The sequence below is a fragment of the Thamnophis elegans genome, chromosome 3 (assembly GCF_009769535.1).
Source record: "Thamnophis elegans isolate rThaEle1 chromosome 3, rThaEle1.pri, whole genome shotgun sequence".
NCBI classification, from domain to species: Eukaryota; Metazoa; Chordata; class Lepidosauria; order Squamata; family Colubridae; genus Thamnophis; species Thamnophis elegans.
In genome coordinates, this window is record NC_045543.1 from 135,466,560 (window position 1) to 135,493,717 (window position 27,158).

At 40.0% G+C, this 27,158-nt stretch overlaps 2 protein-coding genes across 2 annotated transcripts in view; one reads left to right on the forward strand and one right to left on the reverse strand.

Annotated features, from left to right (window-relative positions):
* CCDC68 (coiled-coil domain containing 68) overlaps positions 1-18,434 on the forward strand; it is a 32,007-nt gene extending 13,573 nt beyond the window's left edge. Inside the window, exons 5-10 of the mRNA XM_032213016.1 lie at positions 3,842-3,970; positions 8,394-8,476; positions 10,412-10,517; positions 13,045-13,128; positions 14,492-14,568; positions 18,386-18,434. Coding sequence (XP_032068907.1) covers positions 3,842-3,970; positions 8,394-8,476; positions 10,412-10,517; positions 13,045-13,128; positions 14,492-14,568; positions 18,386-18,434 — 528 coding nt within the window. The remainder of the gene's footprint in view (positions 1-3,841; positions 3,971-8,393; positions 8,477-10,411; positions 10,518-13,044; positions 13,129-14,491; positions 14,569-18,385) is intronic.
* A 7,320-nt stretch (positions 18,435-25,754) lies between these two features.
* RAB27B (RAB27B, member RAS oncogene family) overlaps positions 25,755-27,158 on the reverse strand; it is a 43,245-nt gene continuing 41,841 nt past the window's right edge. Inside the window, exon 6 of the mRNA XM_032212677.1 lies at positions 25,755-26,777. Coding sequence (XP_032068568.1) covers positions 26,588-26,777 — 190 coding nt within the window. The 3' untranslated portion in view covers positions 25,755-26,587. The remainder of the gene's footprint in view (positions 26,778-27,158) is intronic.

Below are 27,158 nucleotides of genomic sequence, written 5' to 3' on the forward strand. Positions count from 1 at the left end.
TGTCATGAAAAACCCCTCTTTATTTATCTCTTGTGAATTAATGGCATTCACACACCGAAAAGTCCAGGCAATAGTCCTTCAAAGAGTTAAGTGCAGTAACAGACTTTATCACTTCCTTGCGATCCTCCCACCCGAAAGACTGCAAATTACGTTCTGGCAAGTAGTCTCTGTGGCATGAAACACAATGAGGAAAATCTTCAGAAATCTGAACTGTTGTCTCCTACAACAGCCACTCCTCTTTCCGTCTATTTATTCCCCAGCCAGGGAGGGGCCATTCAGTGTCCACGTGTGCCTTGCTTCCTGAGTTGACTCTTGTCCTCAGTTGTTCTCCTCTCCTAACTGCTCTGCGCATATGCACATCTGGAACAGGCCCCAGCTGTTCTTCCTCCTCACTCATAGCAGCATCCAAAGGCAGCTGCCTCTCCGGTGGCTGGGAAATGTCAGACAGCCCTGGCTCTCTCTCAGTGTCTGACGCTGAGCATCCATCTTCCTCAGGCCCCAGAACTGGCTCAAGTTCTTCCCCAACCTCTTCTTTATCCGAGTCTGCCACCAGCTGTGCTGGCGGCTGGCGGGCCACAACACTCAGCTAGGCAGTTGCCTCGAGTGTCATGCAAAGTATAGTTCTCTAGAAAGTCTTTGAGAAATTTCTGGATATTTTGAGAAGATGATTGGGGACAAGTCTAGGGATATTCTATAACATTGTTTGAGCCACTCTTCAAAGCAAGCAGACTTACGAGCTAGTCTACATATTGGCGTGACCTACATTAAAGAAAATATTGATTTTTTTTAAAGACACAGCAATTCATACGTTGTGACAGAGAAACTATACGTATTTAAATATGAATTGAACCAGTGTTTCTCAACCGTAGCAACTTGAAGATGTCCAGACTTCAACTCCCAGAATTCCTCAGCCAGCGAATGCTGGCTGGGGAATTCTGGGAGTTGAAGTCCAGACATCTTCAAGTGGCCAAGGTTGAGAAACACTCTCTAGAAAAAGTGCAGAGAAGAGCAACCAGGATGATTAGGGGGCTGGAGACTAAAACATATGAAGAACGGTTACAGGAACTGGGCATGGCTAGTCTAGTGAAGAGAAGGACCACGGGAGACATGATAGCACTGTTCCAATATTTCAGGAGCTGCCACAGAGAGGATGGGGTCAAGCTATTTTCCAAAGCACCTGGACATCTTCAAGTTGCCAAGGTTGAGAAACACTGAATTGAACATATATTGATTTAAAAATGCAGACTGTCCCAGAGACAAACCAGAATGGATTCTTGAATGAACATGTGAGAAACCAATCTGGATAAGAAATAAACCAGCCCATTCACCCTAGCAAAGTTGGTATCCACCGTCTCTTCCTGTACAGTGTGTAACAGCGTACAAAACTCTTCTCCTTCCAGAAATTCTCTTCCTCACATGACAAGCCATCTCTTTTTTGGGGGGGTCTCATCATGGGACCAGGGTCGTTGCTGTAGGGAAAAATAGAAACTAATGTTATGAATGTTGTCTTGCGCTCCCGACTGAGAGGTGAAAGTCACAAACGAATCTCACAGAAGTGGAATAGATAGTGTTGGAGGCTACCATTTAAAACAACCTTAAACATTTGTTTCTTTCCACAATTGTAGATTTCTCGTATAGTAACATTCAAAGTACCAATAAAGGAGAATATTTCAGGGTTGAAATGAGGGATCCTTCGTGCTCTCTGAGCTTTGTTGTTTTCTTGCAGACATTTCTTTACTCAAACTAGGTAAAAAGGCTCCCCTTACACATATGCGCTAGTCGTTCCCGACTCTAGGAGGCAGTGCTATATCCGTTTCAAAGCCGAAGAGCCAGCACTGTCCGAAGACGTCTCCATGGTCATGTGGTCAGCATGACTAAATGCCGAAGGTGCACGGAACGCTGTTACCTTCCCACCAAAAGTGGTTCCTGTTTTTCTACTTGCATTTCTGCATGCTTTCGAACTGCTAGGCTGGCAGAAGCTGGGACAAGTCATGGCACGACAAAACTGCGGTCCACTAAAGCGCGCTTGATTAAAGCGCGTACCTGGCATCAGCAGCAGCGCGACAAATATGACCGCGGAGAAAAAAGGGCGCTTTAAAAAGCGCTTTTAAAGCAAGCCGATTCACGTAAAGGTAAGGGTTAGGTTTAGGGTTAGGTTTAGGGTTAGGTTAAGGGTTAGGGTTAGGGTTAGGGTTACGTTAAGCGTTAGGGTTAGGTTTAGGGTTAGGTTAAGGGTTAGGTTAAGGGTTAGGTTTAGGGTTAGGTTTAGGGTTAGGTTAAGGGTTAGGTTTAGGGTTAGGTTTAGGGTTAGGTTAAGGGTTAGGTTTAGCGTTAGGTTAAGGGTTAGGTTTAGGGTTAGGTTAAGGGTTAGGTTTAGGGTTAGGTTTAGGGTTAGGTTTGGGGGGGGTTAGGGTAAGGTTTTCACGTTAATTTTAACTTTACCACTCACAGCGTGATGTTTTCGTCGCGCTGTGATGACGTCAGGTACGCGCTTTCGTCGAGCGCGCTTTAGTCTACCGCGGTTTTGTGGTGGAACCGGGACAAGTAACGGGAGCTCACTCAAACTAGGGAGCTCACTCAAACTCATCAGCATTAATGATATTGCCTAGTTTGGGCAATGAAACATCTGCAAGAAAACAACCAATCTCAGAGAGCACTAAGGACCTTTAATATTCAAAGTACCTGTGTTTAGGCAAGTTCTTTGCCATTAAAATCCATGGCTTGACCTTTTTTTCAAAGTTACAAACTTCAGGCATTACTCATTACAGTCGCCTCTCACTGGAAGATCATGCAAATTACACAAAAACTGTAACCTGCTTGGATGTGTCAACCTTTTCATTTAATGCAGCAGAATAGAGGAGAAAAAACTGGAGAAAAATCACAAAAATACAAAGACCTAACATCCACTTTAATATCTGAGGACACTCTGCCTATCTCAGGAAGAAATCTTACACAAAAAAAATCCCATAATAATTTTTCTGGGTAATTTTGCTGCCAGTGTTAAGGGTGACATTATCGTTACCATCCCCATCAAGCTCATTCTATAATTTCGCTGTCTTCCAGTTGCGAACTGTATGTATTCCGTAGTTAAAGCAGTTTTTTAAAAAGATGATAAGGCTACCATAGGGGATAGGCATTTTTCTAAATCAAGTTTAATATTAACATTGCAATTTTGTGTATTTTTTTTTTTTAATCTCAGAATAGTAGTCGGTTCCACCCTCACTTTTTAGCAGTTGTGGTTGGAAGGGTAGGAATCACCAAAGAGAGACTGAGAACTTCGGACGACTCTGCAATGTCAGGTTGTCCACTATGGAGAACAGGCCCTTGTAGGGTTTTCCGAAAATAGAATTGGCCTATGGCTGTATTCAACAGGGACGTGGTGGTTCAGTCTAAGACGCTGAGCTTATTGATCAGAAAGGTTGGCAGTTTGGTGGTTCAAATCCCTAGTGCCACGTAACAGAATGAGCTCCTAGGTTCTGCCAACCTACCAGTTCGAAAGCATGTAAAAATGCAAGTAGAAGAATAGGAACCACCTTTGGTGGGAAGGTAACAGCATTCCGTGCACCTTCGGCATTTAGTCATGCCGGCCACATGACCATGGAGACGTCTTCGGACAGCGCTGGCTCTTCGGCTTTGAAACAGAGATGAGCACCGCCCCCTAGAGTTGGGAATGACTAGCACATATGTGCAAGGGGAACCTTTACTTTTACCTTATGGCTGTATTCAGAGTGCAGGTGCTATTGATTCCAAACATCAGTTTGTGTCCCTTGCCTTGAGGTCATAGCATGATATAATCTGTTTCTAAATTCTTCAGAGCCCTCCTTTTGCTTTCTAATTGCAGGCCCGCAAACTTGAGCAAGAGCAGATCTTGAAGCAAAGCATGGACAGCCTCAGCCAGCTAAGCGAGCAGCTGAATGAGAAATATGGCCAGATTGAAGAACTGGAAAAACGAGTACAAAGGATGGAAGAGGTGAAATTGAAGTCGTATCGGTCACGTACGTTCATGGCACCCGTTCCGCCACGTACCAATGACTGCCAAAGCTTCCTAAGTATTTTAGTTGTCTTTGTTTTTAAATGAAGAAACACAGGTATTCCTCGACTTACAGCAGTCACTGAAAAAAGTGACTTATGACTGTTTTTCACACTTACATCCCCATGATCATGTGATCGAAATTCAGATGCTCGGCAACTGTCTCATATTTATGACAGTTGCAGTTTCCTGGGGTCACGTGCTCCCCTTTTGCGACCTTCCGACATGCAAAATCAAGGGGGAAGCCGATTCACTTAACAACCATGTTACTAATCTAACAGCTGCAGTGATTCGTTTAACAACTGTGGCAACCAAAGTTGTAAAATAGGGTAAAACTCACTTAAAAACTGTGTTGCTTAACAATGGAAATTGTGGACTTAATTGTGGTTGTAAGTCAAGGCCTACCTGTATGTACATATTATTGTTGGTTGTACTCAGTGGTGGGATTCAGCCAGTTCACACCTATTCGGGAGAACCGGTTGTTAACTTTCTAAGCAGTTCGAAGAACTGATTGTTGGAAGAAATCTCCCCCCCCCCCACTTTACAGGGCTAACATTCTGGTGTTGTTGTTGTTTCTAGCCTAATCTTTATTGCCCTGCTTACAGAAACTGCCTCCCCGTTAACCCTTACTACATTGTAAAAACTAAGGCTTAGCACCTGAGTGACTTGAGTTGGCCACGATCACATGACCACCGAGCTACGCCTACCCAGCTGGTCTTTAGAACAGAGAACTGGTTGTTATTTGAATCCCATCACTGGTTGTACTGCACATGTCGGGTCAAATATTGTGATTGCTTTTTGTATGAAATGGATGATTAATTTCACACTTTTCAACCGGTGAAGCTTTCTTTTCTTTTCAAGCCGGATCTAGAAATGACAAATATTTACATATTCCTTACTAATAAGTAGATTTTTGCACGACACTCTGTATTTGACATTAAAGTCTGTGGCAGTGTGTGGGATCTTGAGGCGAGAAAACATTTTTTTAATGTAGGTGTTAACAGAAAACTGTTGAGGTGAGCTATTATTTCCCCAGGAAACGGAAGAAAAGCCAATTTCTGACAGCCCTCTGACCTCCTACAATATTCATTCTTGTTCCTATTGAAACCAAAACTTTCTCAGTGGATTCACTAATAAGTAGTGACACTTGTGAAACAAACAGAGTTACTGCAATAAGTGTCTTATCTAAAATCCAAGTCACCATTTGCTTCTGTAATTAAGTTGGAAACCAAAGGAATCACATTCCATTAATAGAATCTCAGCAAAGGACTGAGAAGTTTTGGAAATGGGAAATGATCAAATACATGTTATTCACCTGTGGTCCAGATACAGCTAAACTCATCAAAATTATAGTTGTAGCATTCTCAATCATGACAAGTTTCTGGTTAGGTGGGCATCTTTTACTAGATAGAACTGTCCTCTCTGGCAAGATACTGAAACATTAATTTGTTTCTAAAGATTCCTTTTTTGTTTAAGGTGGTCTGGAATTTGAAATAACATTTCACCCAAAATTCAACACACACACACACACATCCAACACACACACACACATTTGTTGCCAAATTGACTGCCTATGAAGGGTTCTGGATTGGGGCTGTAAGGTGAAAGCAGAAGCAGTATGCTCTATCCTATAATTGGGTAGATCAGGTTGCACTGATAAAAAACGCTTACCGTATTATTTGGACTATGCACCGGTGTATAAGATGCACCAAGTTTTCGAAGAGGTAAGTAAGAAAAAAAAGTTTGTGCCTTCCCTCAGCCCCCAGCAGCCCTCTGCAGGCTTCAGCAGGGCTGGGACAAGGCAAAAACGGGGACATTTTTGCCTTGCCCCAGCCCTGCTGAAGCCTGCAGAGGGCTCTGGAGGCTGAGGGAAGGCAAAAGAAGCATCCGTTTTTGCAAAAAAAAAAAAAACACGGCCTGTTTTTTGCAAAAATTGAATGCAGGGGCGGGGCTTCGGGAGGCCAAAAATGGCTGTATTCGGTGTATAAGATGCACCAACATTTCCACACTCTTTTGGGGGGGAAGGTGCGTCTTATACTCTGAAAAATATGGTAATTTCATACAACATTTTTATATTAAGCCTAGATAAACAAAACATAGTTGCTCTGTTTGCAGGATCTGCTGAGGCCAAATAAACAATAGGTTGGCTTAATGTGACAGACTGGCTCACTTAACTTGCTAAGAAGTTGGCATTTTCTTAATGCCATATTAAGGCACCACCTCAAGATGTCCAATCCTAGTTGGACATGTTACATGAATCATACCCCTCATAGAATCTGAGAGAAATGAAGGCATCATGTGTTAAGAACGATTCAGACAAACTGGAAAAAAAATGTACAAAGAAGAACAAGAAAGGAAGATCAGAAAATTGGGAAAAGCCAGGACAGGAGAGAATGAAGAAATGGGTACGGGCTTTGAAAATAGAAGATTAAAAGGATAATTTTTCAGCTGGTTATTGAATGAACCCATTTTTAAATGATTTTAAGCTATAGAAGAAACATGAATGCTAAGAACATTGTTCCTAAGAGTAACAGTGGTTTACTTTGGAAAAAGTGCAGAGAAGAGAAACTAAGATGATTAAAGGCTTAGAGACTAAAACATATGAAGAACCGTGACCTGACAAAAGCGCGAATGTCATAAGCGCGCCGACAACACCGCGGCGCTAAAACCGCGATGTCAAAAGTCCGCCGACAACAGCGTGCCGACAACAGCGCGCCGACAGAAGCGCGATTTAATTTAAGGTAAGATTTACGGTTAGGTTTAGGGTTAGGGTTAGGGTTAGGTTTAGGGTTAGGTTTAGGAATTGGAATTAGTTTATTTGTATGCCGCCCTTCTCCTTGAGGGGACTCAGGGTGGCTCACAATTCAGGGGGGAGGGGATAACAAACAAGTTATAGACATAAGACAATACATTATTAAAAGAAAGCACAACAGTCATACCATTCGGGTGGGGTTAGGGTCTTTAGCCCCAGGCCTGCTGGGACAGCCAGATTTTAAGGGCGGTGCGGAAGGTCTGAAGGGTGGTGAGAGTATGAATCTCCACGGGGAGTTTGTTCCAGAGGGTCGGAGCAGCCACTGAGAAGGCTCTCCTCCGGGTAGTTGCCAGCCGACATTGGCTGGCTGATGGAATTCGGAGGAGGCCTAATCTATGCAATCTTATCGGTCTAGTGGAGGTAATTGGCAGTAGGCGGTCTCTCAAGGTTTAGGTTTAGGGTTATGTTACAGTGCGCTTCCGTCGGCGCGCTTTTGTCGGCGCGCTTTAGGGCTCATTCGTCGTGCGGTTTTGTCACCGCGCTTTAGACACCGCGGTTTAGTCAGGCGCACTTTTGTTGTGTGCGCATTTGTGGTGGAACCATGAAGAACAGTTGCAGCATTTGGGTATGGCAAATCTAGTGAAAAGAAAGACTAGGGATGACATGAGAGCAGTATTCCAGTATTTGAAAGGCTGCCACAAAGAAGAGGGGATCAATCTAGTCTCCAATGTACCAAAAGGCAAGACAAGAAACAAAGGATGGAAACTAATTCAAGGAGAGAAGCAACCTGGAATTAAGTAGAAACTTCCTAACATTGAGAACAATTAACCAGTGGAAAAGCTTTGCCTTCAGAAGTTGTGGGTGCTTCACCACTGGAGGCTTTTAAGAAGAGACTGGACAGTCACTTGTCTGGAATGGTGTAGGGTCTCCTGAGCAGGGGATTGAACTGGAAGACTTTTAAGATCACTTCCAGCTCTATTCTGATTGTAACCTTAGACGGAAGGAAGGATGAACTGCCCTAAATTAAAAACATTCGAGTAGAGTAGAGTAATTTATTTATATGCCGCCCTTTTCCCTGGGGGGACTCAGGGCGGCTTACAACTCGAAAAGGGAGGGAAACAAACAATTGACACATAAGACAGTACATCATTAAAAGCACAACATTCCTACTATTCGGGTGGGTTACAGTCTTTAATCCCAGGCCTGACGGGATAGCCAGTTTTTAAGGGCTGTGCGGAAGGTCTGGAGGGTGGTGAGGGTACGAATCTCCACGGGGAGATCGTTCCATAGGGTCGGAGCTGCCACCGAGAAGGCTCTCCTCCGCGTGGTTGCCAGTCGACATTGACCGGCAGATGGGACTCGGAGTAGATTCTGGTCAACCCCATTTTAATATGGATTCCTGTCCCCAGCAGATGTTTAGGACAGGATGACTTCATCTCTCTTCTTCCAAAAATGAGATTTTGCATATCTGCAGTTTGCCAGGTGTTGTGGTCATCCCTGAAAGTGAATTATGAGGAATGCTTGAACTTTGGATGATGATGATGATGATGATGATGATTGCTAAAGGAAATATGTACACCAGGCACAATCCTTGTTCCTTTCTCTCTTTAGGAAAAAAAAAGGCTGGATGAAAAGAAACAGCTTTTAAAAAAGAAGCTGCAGCAGATGATGTCAAAAGCGGAGAACGCTCGAAGGTTAGTGAACTTCAGCAAACTTTTTTTTAAAAAAAAAAAAAGCTCAAAACCTAAATCAATAGTCTGCAAACACTTGCAAGGTTTTTAAAAGCAGAGGAGAATCTTTGAATTAGTAAAAGATAGACCACTCTGTAAATTGTACAAGAGCTGAAAGAAAAATGTAATCGGTAAAATGGCATTTTCTTACCTGATCTCATTTTAATTGGGAAATACTGTTCGGTGGTATCATTTAATACAGGTGGGATAGACTGCATCAAATATATCCTTCTCCTATGCTAAAAACTCTGGAAAATCTGCACATAATAGATGGTGGGAGCAGATCTACAGCTCTTCTCCATCTTGACTTCAAATGCCTCCCATCATATCTCAGGCCATAGACTGTGTAATCTACACACAATTGCATCTTTTACAAAACAGCAGATGAATCCCATTGCAATAGTTGGATCCCATATCATATCCTTTTCTGCATACATACCAGATATGTAGCGGTAGACTCATTCTGGTATCTATGCTTGGTTGACTGGATACAGTTTTAAAAAAACCATATTATATCACATTTTATACCAAAACTTAGCAGCAAATTATCAATAAAAAAGAGTTGATTTGCACAGTGTACACAGTACTAGAGGATAAAGTAAGATTCAGGGCTTTGGAGAACAAAAGAAGCACAAAAGAGACTTCATTTAATACCCCGTTCCCCTGAAAATAAGCCCTGGTTTGTTTTTATGTGTGTCGCTAATAAAAGTTCAATCTCCCAAATAAGCTCTACTTAAGAGCCTGCGCAGCTGGCCAGCAGCCCATTCTATCTGGTTGTGCGCAGTACCACGGCCATAAGATGAGGCGGGATGTTGGTGGAGCTGCCCCACATGCCCTGTACCGGCTCACTTCAAAGCCACCACAGCCAGGCCATCCATGCCCTGGCAACTGGCTCAGGGATCCAGCACTAGCAGCCATGTGCAGCAGGAGCCCACATGGATGCTGGCCCACTTCTGCTTGCTCACAAACACAATGGAGCAGGAGGCCAAATGGTGCCATGGCCATGAGGCAAGGCAGGTATTGGGGCATGGATGGCCCATCTGTAGGGGCCCTGAGGTTAGTCTATGCATGGCCTGCTGCCCATCTGCGAGTAAGCAGAAGAAGCAGACCTCCTGTACAGGGGGGGGGAATAAAACATCCCTGAAAATAAGTCCTAGTGGTGAAAATAAGACCCGGTCCTATTTTCAGGGAAACATGGGTAATTGCCCATAATGCAATCACATTAACTGATTGCAAATTTAGAACTTAAACAGAGGAGCAGGGGTTGAAGCTATGCTTATCTAGAAAATACTGGCGTGACAGAGGAGATGAAGGAAGAGGAAACAAATCTGGTTGGCTGATAAGTCATGAAGACATGCAATGGTATATTCTTTGATTCTTAACAGAAGATCTCCAGAAGAACTTACAGTATAGTTCTGGTACGGTCTTCATGATCTGTGAGTCCCTTTTGCTATCAGATCATCCAAATTTGGTTTCCTGATTTTGTCATTGCTAAGTAGCATTTCAACCTTCTGGGAAAACATTCATCAAATTGAAAAAAGAAAGTTAACAAAACCCCAAAACCTAAATTCCATTGGAACAAGAGATCCAACTAACACAGGGGTGTCAAACTGGCGCCTTGCGGGCTGGATGCATCACGTACAGGCTATGCCCATCCCAGCTCCCCGAATGGGAAAAACGTCGCGAAGCATCATGTGATGGTACCATGACTTGGCGATCTTGACACCCGTGTACTAACATGAACATTTCATCATCATTTGGTCAATGAGAAAGTGTCCATCTTCCTTAAAGTTCATGCAAATTTTCTCAATGGCTTTATCCCAATTAGTCTTTATTTTTCTTCCTTTAATGTTTTTCCAGTGCGTGCATTAGCTGATTTCTCTTTCCCATTTGTTCCAGCTGTGTAAAAGTTCAATCAGAGATGTGTGTTCTTCAGGAGCAAATTACTCACCTGGATTATGTGATCCATTCTCAGCACCAACAATTGCACAATCTGATTCGCCAGGTTTGAACCATCTATTTCAATATCCTAGCAGCCAAGCAATTCTCTGAGTTCAGACCACCATGTAGTGAAATCATCTTCATGTATGTGTGAAAGGAAGGACTGAGAAATAAGGGAGATTGGCAAATTTATAGGAGGCACCCTATAAATGGAAAATATGGGAATGGAAAAGGGAGACGTTGTAACCATTATGCAATTCTTCCTTTTCATGGGATAATTTTCTGTTAATACTTCCATTTATTTGGCCGTTAATCAACTAAAACACTTCAATCAGACTTTTGTAATTACTTTTGATTTGAATATCAGCAAATCTATTCATTATTGCCGTCTTGTGCATTTATATTTAAAAGTTATGTTGAAATACAATATTTACTATACGTACATGCACACACTTTACATTGCATTGCATTACAATATAGGATTAATGTAATCTAATTTTTAAATACTTCCTGCTGTTGCGCTCTGTAATACTGTATAACTATCTCATTAATTAACCCAGTCATTAACTGAATATCTGTCTCAAATACTTGAGATGCAGCTATTTGGGAGAAACAGTTATCCAATTAATCATTGAACAAAATACAGAAAAATATAAAAATAGAAAAAGGGGCATTTTTGAAGATAAAAAAGCTCAAGAAGCAAAGAGAAAAGTTAATCTCTGATCATATATAGGCAGTTCACTACGAATATTAAAAACTGAAGTCAAAAGTTTTATTCTTTTCTTTTTTTATATTTTTACTACACATCTGTGTATTTTTTTCTCTCAAAAACATACCCACCCACCCACTCACATGTACACACTCACCAGTCAGTACCTAAGTGAAAATTGTTGGCAAATATTATAATATATGCCAAATTGAGTGTAGCTGGTTTTTTCTTTTAGAAGGAAAATGTCAAGCTTTTTATTCTCACGTGATTTTGGACCAATTACTCTCTCACACAGGAGTTCTTTCTGTGAGGAAAAAAACATGAAGGGATTTTCATAAAACACCTCGAGCTGAGGAGAAAAGATGGAACATAAACCTAAGTTATTATTATTTTATTATTTATTTAGTCTTGAAAATATAAGATTTAAAAGCAATTACATAGCAAATGCTTATTTATTCCATTTATTTGTTGCCTCAGTAAACTGCAGGCAACATACAGATATTAATGATAAAAGCAATAATGTAGTAATGTTGAACAAATAATGCAGTGCAAATAAATATCTAATACATGTATGTTCAAAGTTTGAAGATGACTCAAGAGGAAGTCCACTTTCATATTACTTTAAGGCATTTGAGGCAACTACCGTATTTTTTGGAGAATAAGACGCACCTTTTTGCCTCAAAAAAGAGGCTGAAAATCTGGGTGCGTCTTATACACCGAATACAGCACTTTTTTGCCTCCCAAAGCTCCGCCCCTTCACCAAAATGGCTGTGCATAGCCTTATGGAGGCTTTTAGAGAGCTCCTGGGGGATGGGGAGGGCAGAAATGATCACTAAAAGGCCCATTTTTGCCCCCTCAGCCCCCAGCAGCACTCTATAAGCTTCCTAAAGGCTATGCACTTTTTTTTTGCAAAAAAACGGGTTGTTTTTTGCTCGTTTTTCTCTACCTACCTAACTCCTCACTCTCCCTATCTACCTACTGTATTTCTCTCTCTCTCTATCCCTCTATCTACCTACCTCCTTTTAAAAAAAAAGTCTCTTCAAAACCTTGGGGCATCTTTTACTCCAAAAAATACAGTATTGTGTTTGATATAGAGGTAGTCCTCAGCTTCTGTTTGACTGATTAGGGTTCAAAGTTATGATGGACCCGAAAATGAGACTTAAGGCCTGGATCTGAACTTCTGATGGTCCCCTTCTCAGTCATGTGACCAAATTTCGGATGCTCAGCAACATTGGTCATATTTACAGCATTTGCAGCGTTCCTCAGGGGTGTTCAAAGTTGACAGCTTTAAGACTTTAAGGTTTAGATAGGACTCTTAGAGGAGGGCAGGGCGATTGATGAGCCAGCCAATCAGTGAGCGGTGGGCGGGGCAAGCGTGGTGCGGGCGGGCAGGGGGAGGGAGCTGGAACCAGTTCTAAATGGCATGGTAGATTTGTGGAACCTCTTCTATAAAAGAGGTTAGAACTGGCAGGAACCCACCCATGCCTGCACCTAAAAAAATAATAAGACCTCCCCAGAAATAAGTGCTTATTTCAGGGGTCAAAAGAAAATAAGACCCTGTGTTATTTTCATGGAAACACAGTATATCATTCTTCAGACATTGGTAAAAAATTTAAATTTGATTGGTAGAAGGGCACCAACTTTCCCCGGCTTCTGAAATCTTCAGATGTGTTATCTGGAGGAGAGGCTCTTCTTAAATCACAATAAGAACAAAACGTAAAGAAATGGAACAGAATAAAAGGCACAGAAATATGCTGGCAATGTGAAATGTTACTCCAGAGTGCCTTCTGCTGTGAAATAATCTCATGGATTTTGAAGGCACAAACTTTGAAATTGCATCTAGCAAATTTTGTTACTAAATAATTTCTCCACATTGTTTTAGATCGAGGGGCTGAATAATGAATTGAAATATCAGGATGAAAGAATAGAAAACTTAAAAGACCAGATAGCAATCCTTCAACTAAAGGTAATTATTATTACTATTATGGTTCAGCACGCTGTCAGTCAGATCTTTAGACTGGATTTGGCATTTTTATCCACCTATCAAGTCCTTCCCAAGGATCTGGGATAGGCAAATGTTGTGTGATGGTGTTAAAGGTATTGTTGCAGGATGTAATCTGTTCCAAATAAAAGTCCCACAGGTGCTTTTTCCAAAAGGCAACTGGACTTTTTGGATTTTTTTCCCCTTGAAAACATTTTGCTTCCCGTCCAAGAAGCTTTTTCAGTTTTGTACTGAAAAGCAAAACATTTTCTGGGGAAAAAGCCCCAATAAAATCCAGTTGCCTTTTTAAAAGCATCATTGGGACAACCATGATCTGGATGATTGAGATCTCCATAAGCACTGTTTCAAATAAAGCTGCCTTTGACTGCAATTGATGGTGATTTTGTCAATGCTGATGTTGTTTAAACGGTGCTCCAGATGTTTTTGTATTGCACCCAGGGCCCCTATTACTACTTTTGATGTTAGCTTTGCTTTCTTTTTCCCCAGTCTTTCTACTTCTGTTTGTATTGTTTTCATTGTTGTTATTTGAAAACTCAGACCTTTTCTACCCATTATATTGAATCACTCCTCTCCTTCTCCCCCAAAATCTGGGTGGATCAGTTTTAGGACAAATCATTTTTGATACACTTTTTCTAAATATTATGACAAGCATTCTGTCCTGCTTCAGTAGAATATAAGAATGTTGCAAGATCTAAATCGGATTCAGTCATTTGATTTTGCAGTGTCCTCAGTATTAGAAATTTGCAAGATCAATTTTAGGCATTGCTATCTCTAACCTAAGGATGCCTGTGCTGCGATGGCATTTATGAGGCATTTCTTCAGGTAGTCCTCAAATTACAATCGCAGTTGAACACAATGTATCTGTTGATAAGTGAAACTTTTGTTAAGTTGAGTTTTGCTCCACTTTATGACTTTTCTTTCTACAGTTGTTAAGTGAATCACTGCAGCTGGTAAATTTGTAACATGGTCACTAAGTGAAACTAGTTTTCCCACATTGCTTGACAGAAGGTCGCAAAGGTGATCACATGACCCCTGGACACTGCAACCATCATAAATATGGGCCAGTTGCCAAGCATCTAAATTTTGATCATGTGGCCAACGGTTGTAAGTGTGAAAAATGGTCATGAGTCACTTTTTTCAGTGATGTTGAAACTTTGAACAGTCACAAAATGAGCTGTTGTAAATCGAGGACTACCTGTGTTTATCCCATCTTTTTATTTAGTTGCAATTTGTTGGTGTCCTATAGAACACGTAGGCAAAAAAGCACCTGTTTATGTTAATATTTGAGGTTCATATGATTTATATACTTATATAATCATTGTTCTAGAACAATGAACTGAAGAACGAAGTGGAATTCTACAAGACCCAATCAAAACCAAAAATCTCCAAAGCTGTTTGCACAAGGTACATCCCTTCTTTATTTTTATGGTGGTTTAACAATTACATCTTTAGAAATGCTAACATTCATTTGATTTGAAAGATTAAACACCAGTGTACATGGGCTTCTTTCTTCTCCATCCTGCCTAAAAAGGACTGGAAATTTTCAAATCGCCAAAAAAAGAAAAAAATAATAGCTCCAGGAAACTACAGACCTATCAGCCTGACCTCAATACCTGGGAAGTTTCTGGAAATCAAGCAACAAATTAGTGAACTCCTAGAGGCAAGCAAAGTAATAACCAAAAGCCAACATGGGTTTGTCAAAAGCAGACCATGCCAGACAAATCTTATTGCATTCTTTGACAAAGTGACAAAATTAGTATACCAGAGGAATGCTGTGGATATAATATATTTGGGCTTTGATAAAGTAGACCACAACCTACTACTTGATAAGATAGAAAAATGTGGGTTAGACAGCATCACCGCCAAATGGATTCGTAACTGGCTGACCAACTGCACTCAATGTGTAGTCCTCAATGGAACTGCATCTACATGGAAGGAATTATGCAGTAGGGCAGCCCAAGGCTCTGCTTTAGGCCCAGTACTCTTCAACATCTTCATCAATAATTTAGATTAAGGGATAGATGGGGAACTCATCAAATTTGCAGATGACAACAAGCTGGCAGGAATAGCCAACGCTCCAGAAGTTAGGCTGAAAGTACAGAAAAATCTTGACAGACTTGAACATTTAGCACTATCTAACAAAATGAAATTCAGTGGTTAAAAAAACAAGGTTCTACGTGTAGGCAAGAAAAAGCAAATGCACAGGTATAGTTTAGGTGGTACCTGGCTCAGTATTAGTAACTGGGCGAGGGATCTTGAAATCCTAATAGACAATCACTTAAATATGAGCCAGCAGTGTGTTGCAGCTGCCAAAAAGCCAACACAGTTGTAAGCTGCATTAACAGAGGGATATAATCAAGATCACGTGAAGTGTTAATACCACTTTACAATGCCTTGGTAAGACCCCACTTGGAATATTGCATCTAGTTGTGGTCACCACGATGTAAAAAAGATACTGATCTTTAGAAAAAGTGCAGAGAAGAACAACCAAGATGATTAGGGGACTGGAGGCTAAAACATATGAAGAACGGTTGCAGGAACTGGGTATGTCTAGTTTAATGAAAAGAAGGACTAGAGTGACATAATAGCAGTGTTCCAATATCTCAGGGGCTGCCATGAAGAAGAGGGAGTCAAACTGTTCTCCAAAGCACCTGAGGGCAGGACAAGAAGCAATGGATAGAAACTAGTCAAGGAGAGAAACAACCTAGAACTGAGAAGAAACTCCCTGATAGAAAAATCAATCAGTAGAACAACTCGCCTCCAGAAGTTGTGAAACATCCAACACCGTGAGTTTTAAAGAAGAGATTGGACAACCATTTGTCTGGAATGGTATAGGGTTTCCTGCCTGAGCAGGTGGTTGGACTAAAACAGTGTTTCTCAACCTTGGCCACTTGAAGGTGTCCGGACTTCAATTCCCCAGCCAGCGAATTCTGGGAGTTGAAGTCCGGACAACTTCAAGTAGCCAAGGTTGAGAAACAATAGACTAAAAGACCTCCAAGGACCTCCAACTCAGTTATTCTGTTATTTCTATGTTTTTAAAGGGATGCAATAAAATGAGGGCCACCAAAAACGTATTTCCTGGAAATGCGTCAATTTGGTGGTCACAAATCACAGTCTCTTTCCATGTGGTCTAGTTCAAGTGTATTGGGACTGCAACCCCCAAAATACCCATATGATTGGGATTCTGGAGACTGTAATCCCATTTGAATGCGTTTAGATTGGGAAAGGATGGAGTCTTAACTAGTAATATCCTAATTATAATAACTTGTGGAATTGCAATTACTATTTTCGTCTACCATCCTAAACTTAGTTACTGATTTAACTCATTTACACAATACACTGGAGCATAAACTAATCGACTGATTTGCGTTCCCACAACACATAAAACCTTGTAAATCCTAACAGGGGTTAGCAAGTATAACATGGTGTAGGAATAAAGCCACCTGCCCTTGTTAAACTTGTTGGGTTTCAGTAGCTACAAGTTCAGTTCAGTACCAGCTGAACTTCTTGTGTTACATGTTGTTTTTGAAAAAAATGCATGAGCTGGGCTAGACAATGGACAGTACAGTTGTTGACAGGATATATAGCTCAGTATTTTTCCTATGAGATAGCTGGCAATTTTTTTGCTCTATGACTCAACCAAAAGACTAAATTTCTGCAATGTGCAGATTTTCCAGAAGGTGGAGCCAAAGATATAGTAAGCACATTATAGTTACAGAAATCTTTCCAGCACTTGGCTACTACTGTCATTAAAATAATTAGTTCACAGAACCAAATTACAGGGACTTCTGATATTTCAAATTCAATAGACTTTAGCCAGTGGTGGGATTCAAATAATTTAACAACCGGGTCTCTGCCCTAATGATTTTTTTCCAACAACCAGTTCATCTAACTGCTCAGAAAGTTAACAACCGGTTCTCCCGAAGTGGTGTGAACTGGCTGAATCCCACCACTGACTTTAGCTAATTCAGGCAATCAGTCAAATCATAGTCTTTGCTAACTGTATTGAAACATATACTTGTGGTTTGAGTTTTTCAGAATGTTGTTTGCTACTTTAATTTCCTGCTTCAAAAGTACTTGAAAACTGTCGAAAAGTTGAAATCCCTTTTTAACCTGCGATCTTTTGATTGAATATTATCAAAGTCTGTGTGTATGTAGTACATTAATAGCCACCTTCAACTGAAAACCATATACAATTTTTTCTCTAAAATTAATGGACTTGTGGAAAAGTACTTAACAAGTCTAAAATTTCTATTTGAAAAACAAAATTTTATACAAAATTTAATCTCATATAGGAACCATGTTTGGACTATAATTCTGCTCATGGGTTTATAGCACACCCCTTCTTTTCTGATTTTGTTTTTTCTTTTAAAATGTTCAGGAAAAATAATTACCTTAAAAAAGATTGGTTAGATTTACACGTGCTAAACCATAACGCTAGCTTAATTGGTATTTTGGAGTTGATATGTTGTGTGAACCCAATCAATTGTTATTCGTTGTTCAGGAAATCCTAGTTAAATTAGCATAGTTTAATGCAATGCATGAACTTAGTTACTGAATGAAAATGATAGTCATGAAGTGTTGGATCTATACAAGACAAGTTAATCTTCAGGTCTACTTTGTTGCTGAACTAAAAAAATCACAAAGGTAAAAAATATGGAGTTAGAAGTTCAAGTTCTATCGAATTTACTTGCCATGTAGACTGGTCCACCTTTCACTTAAAGAAACATCTTTTTCAAATTACAGTGGTACCTTGGTATTCAGCTGCTTTGAAACTCATCAAATTTGGTACTAAATGCATTTTGACATGAAAATTTTGTTCCAATATTCGTTTGTTTGGTACTTGGTGGGGATAACTTGTATCTCACTATATGGGAAAAAATTGTTTGCTACTCATTGTTTTTGGTACTCATTGCACCTCCCAGAAGCAATTAAGGATGAGTACCACGGTACCACTGTATTACAATCTTTATTTTGATGAAGAGACAGATGTTGTCATTCTGCTTCCTGGTTAATTATAATGAAGCAATTATATGCTATTGGCCATTTGTAAACTGAACCTGACAATGACTGATATTAACACAGTTCTTAGGATCTCTGAAATAACTCCTTCTTCCTGATTCTTCGAATAATGTCAATACAGGATTAATTTCCAAAATCTAAACTAGTTTTTTTTTCCAAAATGATATCTTGCTCAATTAAAACATTCTCCATCTTCCAGGATTGATGAGAGATTGCCGTACATTGTAATATCCAAACTACGCAAGTAACCTATTCCTATGAGGCCTGAACCTTCCTCAGATCCATTACAAGGATGGTCATTTCTTTCCAGAATAATGTCTCTATGCATTTCCATTGGATTTACCTACACAGTGAACTTTGACGTCACCTAACAATTTCATCTTTTAAATTAATTGTATGGAATCTCAAGATGGTCTTCTAAGGGAAGAAGTAAACCAAGATGTGGCAGAAGGCATCCAGGAGGCTGGGACAAATGGAGGGAGAGAGTTCATTTTTAGTCATCTATGGGCCTATTATTAGAAGCATTGCGGTTGTTCCTACCGGTGATGGAAATGCATTGGCTTCAGAACTCATTAATCCATAAGGACCAATTTCTTCCTGCAAGTTCTATAACGTGCATCTGAAGACTATAACGGTGGACTAAGGCAGCTGGGTCAAACATATGATGTGGAGCTCAGATATGTCGTTCAGATGATCCACAACTGACTAATACTAGTTTTGTGAGAATTCTCTCTTCCTGGTTTTGGATGAATGAGCACTTGTGTGGAGATTGCATCAATCAATTCCTTTTCATGACCCCATAATCTCTTGCAGGGTGTAGTTTCGGCAACTGAATGGAGCTGAGTGTTTCCTGGCCAGATGCCCGTCCTATCACCAATGCGGAGTTTTATCCCAGTAGATATATCCTCATTGTGCCCAGAGAGAGACATATCTGCCTCTAGCTAGGATTGAATTCACAGCCTCCTGATTGTGAGGCAAGAGATCCACCTCTAGGCCACTGCACTACTCTGTGGAGGTTGCATAAATCCAATAGAAAAATATCTCCTCACGCCAAATTGCAGCTCTTAGTATTATATTTTATGGAGAATTATAAGTAAAGTGACCCTTAGAAAACCTTGAATGGAGATAGCTCTTTACAGCTTTACACCCCATTCCCTAGGATTAGTTTGAATCTGGCAAGCTAATTATGTTGTTGTGTAAAATGTTAATTTTACAAATGATGTTTCCGAGGGAAGTAAAATACCTCTAGGAGGTGCATCTAAGCCCAGAGAAGACAGTCCTGAAGCCATCCTTATGTCATGATTTAGAATCGGTAAAATGTAAGTGTTCTTGCATAGAGCTCTTCCAAGGCAGCTTCATCAAGCAGTATGCCTGAGGCAGTGGTGAAATCTAAAATTTTGATTCACCGCTTCTGAGGGCGTGGCTTGGTGGTGGTGGGGGTCATGTGACCAGGTGGGTGTGGCCAGCTTTTTTTTGCTTTTTAAAGCATTTTTTTCCCCGTCAGTTCGCCTGAACCAGCAGGGGAAAAAATGCTTTAAAAAGCAGGAAAAAAAGCTCCCGACAATCGCGTGGCTCACAGCTGAGTTGCACGATCCTTAGAAGCTTTTTTTTTTTTTACTACCGGTTCACAGAACCAAGGACAATCGTCCCTACCGGTTCGGCCAAATCGGGCCAAACCAGGAGGATTTCACCCCTGGCTTGAGGCAAGAAAAGTAGGAATATATATTTGAGTTATACCTCTATAAAAACAGATTCTACATTTGGCTAGGCCCTGTTTTATGACAGCACAAGAGCAAGTTTCCCCATAATTAAATGAATAAATTATTTATTTTTCTGTAATGATTACAACATCCTTATATGATATTTCAAGAGCAGTTTGCCAAGACTGTCAAAACATATGGACGAAATGTACAATCTAAAAGCCGTGAAATCAAGAGTGTACTTATCAGGATAAGAATGGCATCTAAAAATCTCAAGGACGGTCTGTTTAGTGACCAGTGTTATAATGAAGGGTAAGGTTGGTTGTTCCTTGGCCTGTAGCGAGATTTATGCTTCCATCTGGCTGGATCATCTCTGCACTGTAGCAAAATAAATAACCGGTACAATGTTCAATCAATTATTTAAGACCATAAGGTAAGCTGGTGTACATTGTGGATAAAACTATGAAATTTAGCTGAAGGCAACCTTGTCACTGTAATGAGTGTTCACCATGATTTGATTATCTGGATTCCTGGGAGTGAGTCAGGAATGCCAGGAACTTTTTTCTTCTCGGTTTCATTCCAACCTTCTCTCTTCACTTTCTCAAAAACATCATGTTTTCCAAGGCAGGGCTCACCACAGAGCACTCACCACTCCCACCAGGGTACAGCTATATTAGTCTTTCTGCCTTAAATGTGTGCCTATTTGGTTTTTTTTCCCCCTTTCCTTGAGCAATTAGAAAATCTGATAACTGCTTATGCAAATGGAGTTGAGCACGCTTGTGCGTGTGCTTAATGCTCACACAGAACCAGCCCCTCCGCCCACTGCCGGGCCGCCAAGCCAGAAATGCCCTCGGTTATATGGCCAAAAAAAAGCAAAATAAATATATACAAATAAACAACTTCAGGGTGAAATAAAACTGAGATCCTGCAGAGGTTGGGTATACAGGTAGTCCTCAACTTACAACACTTCATTTAGTGAGCTTTCAAAATTACAACGGCACTGGAAAAAAGTGACTTATGACCGTTTTTCACTATTATGACCATTGCAGTATCCTCACCATGGTCACGTGATTTACAATAGGATGATTGGCAAGTGGTTCTTATTTATGACGGTTGCAGTGTCCTGGGGTCATGTGATCCTCTTTTGACAAGCAAAGTCAATGGGGAAGCCAGTTCGCACCTATCCGGGAGAACCAGTTGTTAACTTTCTAAGCAGTTTGGAGAACCGGTTGTTGGAAGAAATCCCTTTTTTTTCTTCACTTTATAGGGCTAATCCTGTAAGGTAGGCAGGAAGGAAACATTCTGGTGTTGTTTCTAGCCTAATCTTTATTGCCCTGCTTATAGAAACTGCTTCTCCCATTAACCCTTATTACATTGTAACAGCTAAGACGAAGCGCCCATCGACGTGAGTGATGTTGAGTTGGCCATGCCCACCCAGTCATATGACCACAGAGCCATGCATACCCAGCTGGTCATTAGGGCAGAGAACCCAGTTGTTAAATTATTTGAATCCCACCACTGATTCACACTTCAATAGCATGTAAAAACACAAGTAGAAAAATAGGGAGCATCTTTGGTGGGAAAGTAACAGCGTTCTGTGTGCCTTCAGCGTTTAGTCATGCCGGCCACATGACCATGGAGACGTCTTCAGACAACGCTGGTTCTTCGGCTTTGAAACGGAGATGAGCACCGCCCATCTGGAGTTGGGACACATTGTGTGTGTCGTCTGCACAGTTTCACCATTCTCAGACCCCTTAGATCACGTTCGCTCTTCAAGACAACAATCCACAACTGCTTTAAAAATGAAGAGTTTTTAATCTCAAAAGAACAGTGGAGAAACGAAACTACAGAATTACATTCCTTAGCCATATTGTAAAAACCCAGACACCAATGGATACAGTCTGATTGTATGTATGTATATGTGTGTACTCACACACAGGCTCACACATATAAATACATATTTATATATCATTGAAAAGCAACAGCATAGTAGTAGTAATACAACACGGTTAACGATTGGTGCTGCTAGGCTGGCAGTGCAGTCCATCCAGAGAGAGAGAGATAATTCAGACATTTAGTTCAAAGAATGTAAAACTTTAATTTCTACAGAACCGTCTCAAAGACCAACAGAAAACATGCTCAGAGTTATCTAATTTAAGGGAACACCGAAAGCAAAACAAAGCCAGGGGAGGGGGGAAGCAACTGATCAGTCAGGAGGCTCTTAGTGTTGAATCAAAATCTGAAAACAACAATTTCAATAAATATATTTGTGAGAAAGACATAAAAGTACCTTGAATCATAGAGTTATATACACTGAAAATCCCACTCCGGGTTGAAGCAAAGGCAGTTAGAGAGGATTTAAGATCCGAAAAGCTTCTTGATTTAAAAGCTGGGGTGGAATCAAGTTTAGGAGAGCTTCAGGCAGGGTCCTTGGAAGTGTATGATGATGATGATGATGTGTCCATGTTTCTTAAGAAATATCTCATAAAAGACTTTGTGCTAAATCACAGGTCACCAAGCTTGGCAACTTTACGACTTGCGGACTTCAACTCCCATGCTGGCTGAGGAATTCTGGGAGTTGGAAGTCCACAAGTCTTAAAATTGCCAAGGTTGGAGATCCCCATGCTAAATGGTCTGAGTTGAGGAGGGCTGTAGTAAGTACAACTAAATATTTAACACCACACAGCATAGACAGACTGCACAACTTCACCCCTTCTGAGAATATGACTGTAATGGTGCTTCTGTTTGGGGTAACTTTTCTTTCCCCCTATTAATCCACTTTGTAACAGCAATAACCATGTGATCCAGGTGATGTTTAGTTTGACCTTTAGAAGAACTGTTATCAAACATTTATTTCAGCAAAAGGAAAACATGGGAGAGTTCCTTCCAAAGCCTTGAGGATGTTCTCGGAGGACAGCCATGTTAATCTATGGTAGCCAAACTCCTCCTGATTGCTAACCTTGAGCTTCAAGAGCAGATCTAGAAAGTTGACCATGAGGGACACCATCCAAATCTGCCTCAGTTGGACTGGAGAAAGAAACCAACAAGGCTGAATAGTTTCAGTGGTCACTTCATGTAATACCAGACTACACTAACTGTATCGGGGAAGGTAGCTTTTCTTAACAAAACAGCAGCTAAATGGCTTATTTGAACACTGTGTAAATCTTGATAGAAGACTTTGTTAAAAGGCTGCTGGGCAAGTACAGAAACACATTTTCAGTGACAGAACAATTGTCTCTTAAGTACTTATTGATTTATCCCATGGACAGTAATTATAAGGGACATCATGTGCATTTCATCAGGCAACAACTTTGCTCCTCAGAGGCTTTAACAAAGCAGACAAAGACCCTTTTATAGAAATCAAGTTGTTGTGTGCAGTGTGAGCTGCTATAATGTCATGCCAATGGTTGTTGATAAAAGCAGGCAAAAAAAAGTTACATGAAACTAACAGTTCTCTAGTTTCTTTCCGCAGCAATTATATACAGTTTATGAAAACAATTGTTGGCTTAGTGTGCTTTGTGGATGGACAAAAGCACAACAGAAGCACTTGAGAACTTGGTCATTACATTTGAATACTTTTGGACAATAGGGTGCACATAAGCAGTGAACAGCCATGGGTCTATTAATCATACATAGACAATTACACATCCAGTATTTTGATTCAAATATTCACAAAACCAAGTCAGAAGAGGGAATTTCATACCGTATCTCAAAAGGAAGACTGGAAAAAAATAGCATAATGTATTGTCATTACAATTATTCATCAATGAACTGCAGGTGAAGTTGAATCAAGCACTCTATTATATGTAGGATTATTTTGGTGAGGCGCCAATTATGAACTACAATGGCAACATAACCTACATCAATACATTTGATATTGATCATATATATCCTGATCTCCTTGATGAAATAGGGCCATTAAAAAAAAGATAATGAAAGAATTGTTGCTGTGATACAGAATTTATTTTGAGTTTATATTGACAATGCAAGATGGATCCCAGTATTGCCATCTTGGCAAGTTTTTAGTTGCATCAAGCCAATTTCAAAGGCTATTCATGAGATGATATAATGCCGATCTGGGAAGTCAAAAGTGTTCTTGTGGATTCAACATTGTGCTCATAAATGTTCACATTTTATGCATGCAGGAGTTTAGGTGTGCATAATGTCAGCTACAAAACCAACAGCTATTTGGCCTTACTTAATGCCAGTGAATATTCTGTGTACACAATATCAAAGTTTAACATGCATGCATAAAACATTCACTTGTGGGCATTATGAGGCACAGGGAGATCGTTTAGGCATGCTAGTAGATAGCCCAGTGTATGATTACAACAAATGATGCCCAACAATAATTGTGTCTTAGGAATAGCTTTGAGTTCTTAAGTTGCTACTCCAAGATAGTAAACAGCAAAATATATGTATGGTAGTGTGAGAGATTGGAATACAAGTGGAATATATTAGTCCCTTCAGATCGGCTTTACAATACCAGAAGATGTCTAAGTATATATAAGAAAAGTTCTGAATGGCAACTTTCAACAAGTCGGCTGAGACTCCTCACTTCCTCAGCCATATGTCCAAATTTTTGCAGCAGATAACCCTGTTTACTGCAACGGAGAGCACTGAGTAAGGTATTAACAGCTGGGAAACATTAAGGATATATTGTTATCTCTTCTTCCATTGGAAAGCTAAAAGATCTTTGTTATAAAATGGCAGAATTACAGGAAAAAGAGATTAAATATTCCTCACAGTGTAGGGCCATATAGAAAAAAAAGATACACATTAATGCATACAGCTTCTACACTTAAGTGTTAAGTGTAAAGTTAAGTGCATTGTTTCTCAACCTTCCAACTTTAAGACGAGTGGACTTCAACTCCCAGAATTCCTCAGCCAGTATGCTTGTTGGGGAATTCTGGGTGTTGAAGTTCACACATCTTAAAAGTTGCCATGGTTGAGAAACACTGCTTAATTGTATTTCCCCAGCCCTTGATTTCAAGCAAAGCAGCCAGATTTCATAGACAAAAACATTAGTATTTCCCAATAGGAGTGCTGAGCAATTAACACTAGCAAAAAGTGAAGACACCTTTGGGATTTTGTAATTTCCCATTTCTGAAAATGAGTTCTACGGATTACAAAAAGCAGTAAACATTTAAAAGTGTACTGAAGGTATCACAGTATTGGAATAAAAATGAAAATTGAGATATCACCAGAAGAATATATTTCTCTACGTTATTTCTCTTTCTGGGAAATGTGCTCACATTTTGCAAACAAATATATATTTTAATTACTGAGAGACTGATGAATAGCATTGTGATAAATGTTAGAAACAACACTTTTGCTTTGGTAACACGAAGAACCTGGTGAAATGAACTCTTTAACTTAGAAAACGGTGGCAGGGAATTGCGGATGGTTTTGGAATTTGGCTGAATTGCAAAAGCAGACCTTTTACACCAGAAATGGTGCATAGTGGAAAGACAATGACTGTTTTTGTTTTAAAGAGCTGCATTTGGTTCATCATCATCATACCACCTATCACACTTGGCTCTAAAGTGCACATATCCTTCACTTAACAGTACTTCTACTGTAACAAAATTATTATTGGCACTTCCTCTTCTTTTTTCCTGTTCCTGCCTTTCTCATTTTAAATTGTGAAAGTAACAGTATTATACATTTAATCAAGACTTTGCTTTGGACAACTAATATTCCAGATCAACGTTGAACATAGCTTCAAGTTTAGGAAGTGCTCTGCTGGTAAAGTAAAAGCAAAAATAATCTTCTGCGTGTATGTATGTATGTATGTGTGTGTGTGTCTATGAATGTATGTATGTATGTGTGTGTGTGTATATATAGATATGTATGTATGTGTATATATATATATATTATACATATACATATATACATACATACATACATACATACATACATATATTGTGTTAATTAGAGCATTAGAATTAATTAGAAATGTTAACTATCATATAGAACTTAATAAATACATACTACCTCTTAATGAATGGGGATTCCATTGGAATATCACTCTCTGAGTCACCAATGAAATACTTGGCCAAGTATTTCAAGGCACATGGTACTTTTCAGCTTTGAGCAAACCTTGTGATTTTCCAACACGCTACTATATTGTATGGACATCTTCTTTCTACAGTCCACCTCTATCTCCAATGCCACCTAATGACTACATTGCAATTTTAATCAGATCTCGCCTTACGAGAATGGTCAACTGAATGAAACAACAGTGAACTTTTTGGTATTCAAAACCATAAAGACGTTTACAATGAGTCACACCACATATTCTTTGGGATGTTTTTTCATCACCTGTTTAGCAAACATACAATGTATGTCATAATAGAGGGCAAAGAGATGAGAAATGATGGCTCAGGCCAACAAAGACAACCCTTTGTTTTATTGTAAAGGTGTCTCCTAACATTTCAATGGTCCTCTCCCCAAAGCAGATATTTTTTTCTGTATTTACTTGCCTATTGTATGAAGAAGAAAAGAGCCTCTGGATTTTCTATGAAGATGGTTTACACCTGTTTGAATGCAGAAGCATGATTTCTCAGCATTGGAAAAAACAAAATCAGGCTTGCTTAAGACAACAACAGCAGTCTCATTTGGTCCATGGAGTTCCAGGTTGAATTTAGCATTTGGTCATTCTGATTTCTCATTCCTTTTCTTCAACCTGAATGGCCAAGTCAACAAGCACATTTCTTCTCATCAGATTTGGGCGACACCAGTTTTCCTGAACTCCCACCATTGGCTGTGTCAGAGAGCTGAGACTTGTCAACACACTGTTCCATTCGTTTCATTATTAAGTCCAAGAGTGTCTCCACGGCTTTGTCCACATTTTGTCCAGTCGCTGCACTTGTTTCAAAGTATGGGATGCTATGGCAGGAAAACATCGGAAGTATGATAAGATATTTCAAGAGAGAATAGTTGTAACAATAACCTACAGGTTTCCCTTCAAAGGGGAGCTTGCATTTAAGTTCTCAAAAGCAAAATGACTTTAGGTCAACTGTTAAGAATATTGTGTCACTTTCTGAAAAGCCCCCAAGTCTGCTGAACTCATCTCTGTTCCCTCTCTCACAAAAAGGAAATCTTATTAGCATCAGTACTTATCCATACGGGGATTACTTTAAAAATCATTGATGTCAACAGGGAAAAATAAATAAATATTACACTTGGTTTTTTTCCTCTGAAACCAAATGTCTTAGCCATTTCATTGTGTCCTTATCTCACCTTTTGCACCATTCAGATGGGCACAGC